Source organism: Etheostoma spectabile, chromosome 1 (genome assembly GCF_008692095.1).
Source record: "Etheostoma spectabile isolate EspeVRDwgs_2016 chromosome 1, UIUC_Espe_1.0, whole genome shotgun sequence".
In the NCBI taxonomy this organism is placed as follows: domain Eukaryota; kingdom Metazoa; phylum Chordata; class Actinopteri; order Perciformes; family Percidae; genus Etheostoma; species Etheostoma spectabile.
In genome coordinates, this window is record NC_045733.1 from 18,927,575 (window position 1) to 18,929,429 (window position 1,855).

Below are 1,855 nucleotides of genomic sequence, written 5' to 3' on the forward strand. Positions count from 1 at the left end.
CACTAGCCGCAGCAGCACCGTGAGCACGAGCAGCAGCCGCCGCCGGGAGACGGGAGCCGTCGTGTTGTTTATTTCACACAAGATAAACTTTTCTCTACAATGTCGGAATTTGACAGCAACCCCTTCGTGGACCCACTGGACTTAAATCCCTTCCAGGTCAGACTGTTGCTTACCTTTCTGTGTGCGAAGTTTCCAAGAAGCTGTTTTCGTGCAAAGTGAAGACTGAAAGAGATATGCTGGAACAAAAACCAGTTGGGTTGGTTGCTGGGTTTGGCCTCAACGTTTCCTGACAAGAATAGTCACATTTATGAAGTATGACACATTGTAGTCCAGTCGTAGGCTATTTATGAAGCTTGACGGTTAAACTGTGTATTCACGCTGACCGTGGGCTGCTAACTCACCTGCGCAGGTAGGCAGACCCACGAACAGGTGCCTGCTGCTGATATTTAGCCATCTACGTGACTCCTCTTCAACACGCCATTAATGGTAGACTCTGTAAACCAGATCCTTGATGAGAAATGTGGGATTTAATGGCGCACTTTGTAGGTTTATAGATTATCTTCATTAGGTGTATTTTCTTTAGTCTAATAACTTCACATCCCCGTTTTTTTGTTTTCCAATGTAATGGCTCAGTGAAGTATATGGTTATAAGTTAACATTTGTCTTTGTTAAATATTTACTTAAAAGAAAAAAAAAAACACTGTTTCTTCAAACCTAAGAAATTATGTTTTAACTGAGCAAGATGTGGCCCAAGGGTCCAAGGCCAAGAGTCTATCAATAGTTAATGTGGTGTGAGACAACCAAGTGCTCCTGGACAGGTTGGGACACTGTGGGACACTGTGGGACACTGCTAACATCACACATGGCACCAGATAAAAACTGAAGGCTCATGGATTCTCAGCAATTCACCATAACACCAAGTACTGCTCTTTTTTCAGGATGCCTCAATCACCCAAGCCACCAGAGGAGCCCCTAAAAACGTTGGGGAATTCAACCCATTCTCTGCGACTGAAATGGTTTGCTCCATTTTTTTTATTTTAAATGTAACTACTGTATAGTTGATTCGTAAGTCAGAGGGGATTTAGTTATTTTAAAAAGCAATATTGCTTCACTCGTTTCACAGGGAACCCACTCTGGCACGACCATCCCCATCTCTGCTGCCGCCTCTCAGCCCGCCATCCTACCAACATCTGTGGAGCAGAGCGCACAAGTAAGTCAGAAACGCACATTTACAAATAAAGACAATTAAATAAGCTGACAATAGATAATGTCAATACTAATACTACTAATTCATTCATATATAATTTAGTTAATGAGTGAATTGTGGAGTAGAGCCCTGATTTATAAGGAATTTCTGAGGCGGATATTGATAATTGAGTTCACAAAAACCGAGAACGCACCAGCTGTTATAGGTTACTTTTCCATATAAAACCTAAAATAAATTTAAGTTGGGGGAGAAGTACTCACATCCTTTTACTTATGTAAAAGTAGTAATACCATAGGCTAAAATACTCCAATTAAAAGTCCTGAATTCAAAATGTGAATGTACAGAAGTGTTATTAGTTAAATGTACTGTACTAAAGTATCAAAAGTAAAAGTACTCATTATGCAGATTGGCGCTTTCCACAGTGTTACATTATAATAGAATATTATGATAGAATACTATATTCTCTTTATATCACTAATGAATATGTGTAAGAGCATTTTAATGTTCATATGGAGCCAATTTTAGATAATTTATGTAAGAAAAAATCCAAGTGTTAAATATTCTTTATATATATATATATAGTGAATAAAAAAAAATGGAAGTACTCAAAGTACCAGTATGTAAAAATTTAAGTACAGTACTTGTAAA

At 38.4% G+C, this 1,855-nt stretch overlaps 1 protein-coding gene across 2 annotated transcripts in view; it reads left to right on the top strand.

The window, feature by feature from the left end:
* Positions 1 to 1,855, top strand: part of scamp2l (secretory carrier membrane protein 2, like) — a 10,910-nt gene continuing 9,055 nt past the window's right edge. For both annotated transcript variants that reach the window (XM_032522728.1, XM_032522737.1), the window contains exons 1-3: positions 1 to 156; positions 939 to 1,016; positions 1,124 to 1,210. In XM_032522728.1, coding sequence (XP_032378619.1) covers positions 100 to 156; positions 939 to 1,016; positions 1,124 to 1,210 — 222 coding nt within the window. In that variant the 5' untranslated portion in view covers positions 1 to 99. The remainder of the gene's footprint in view (positions 157 to 938; positions 1,017 to 1,123; positions 1,211 to 1,855) is intronic.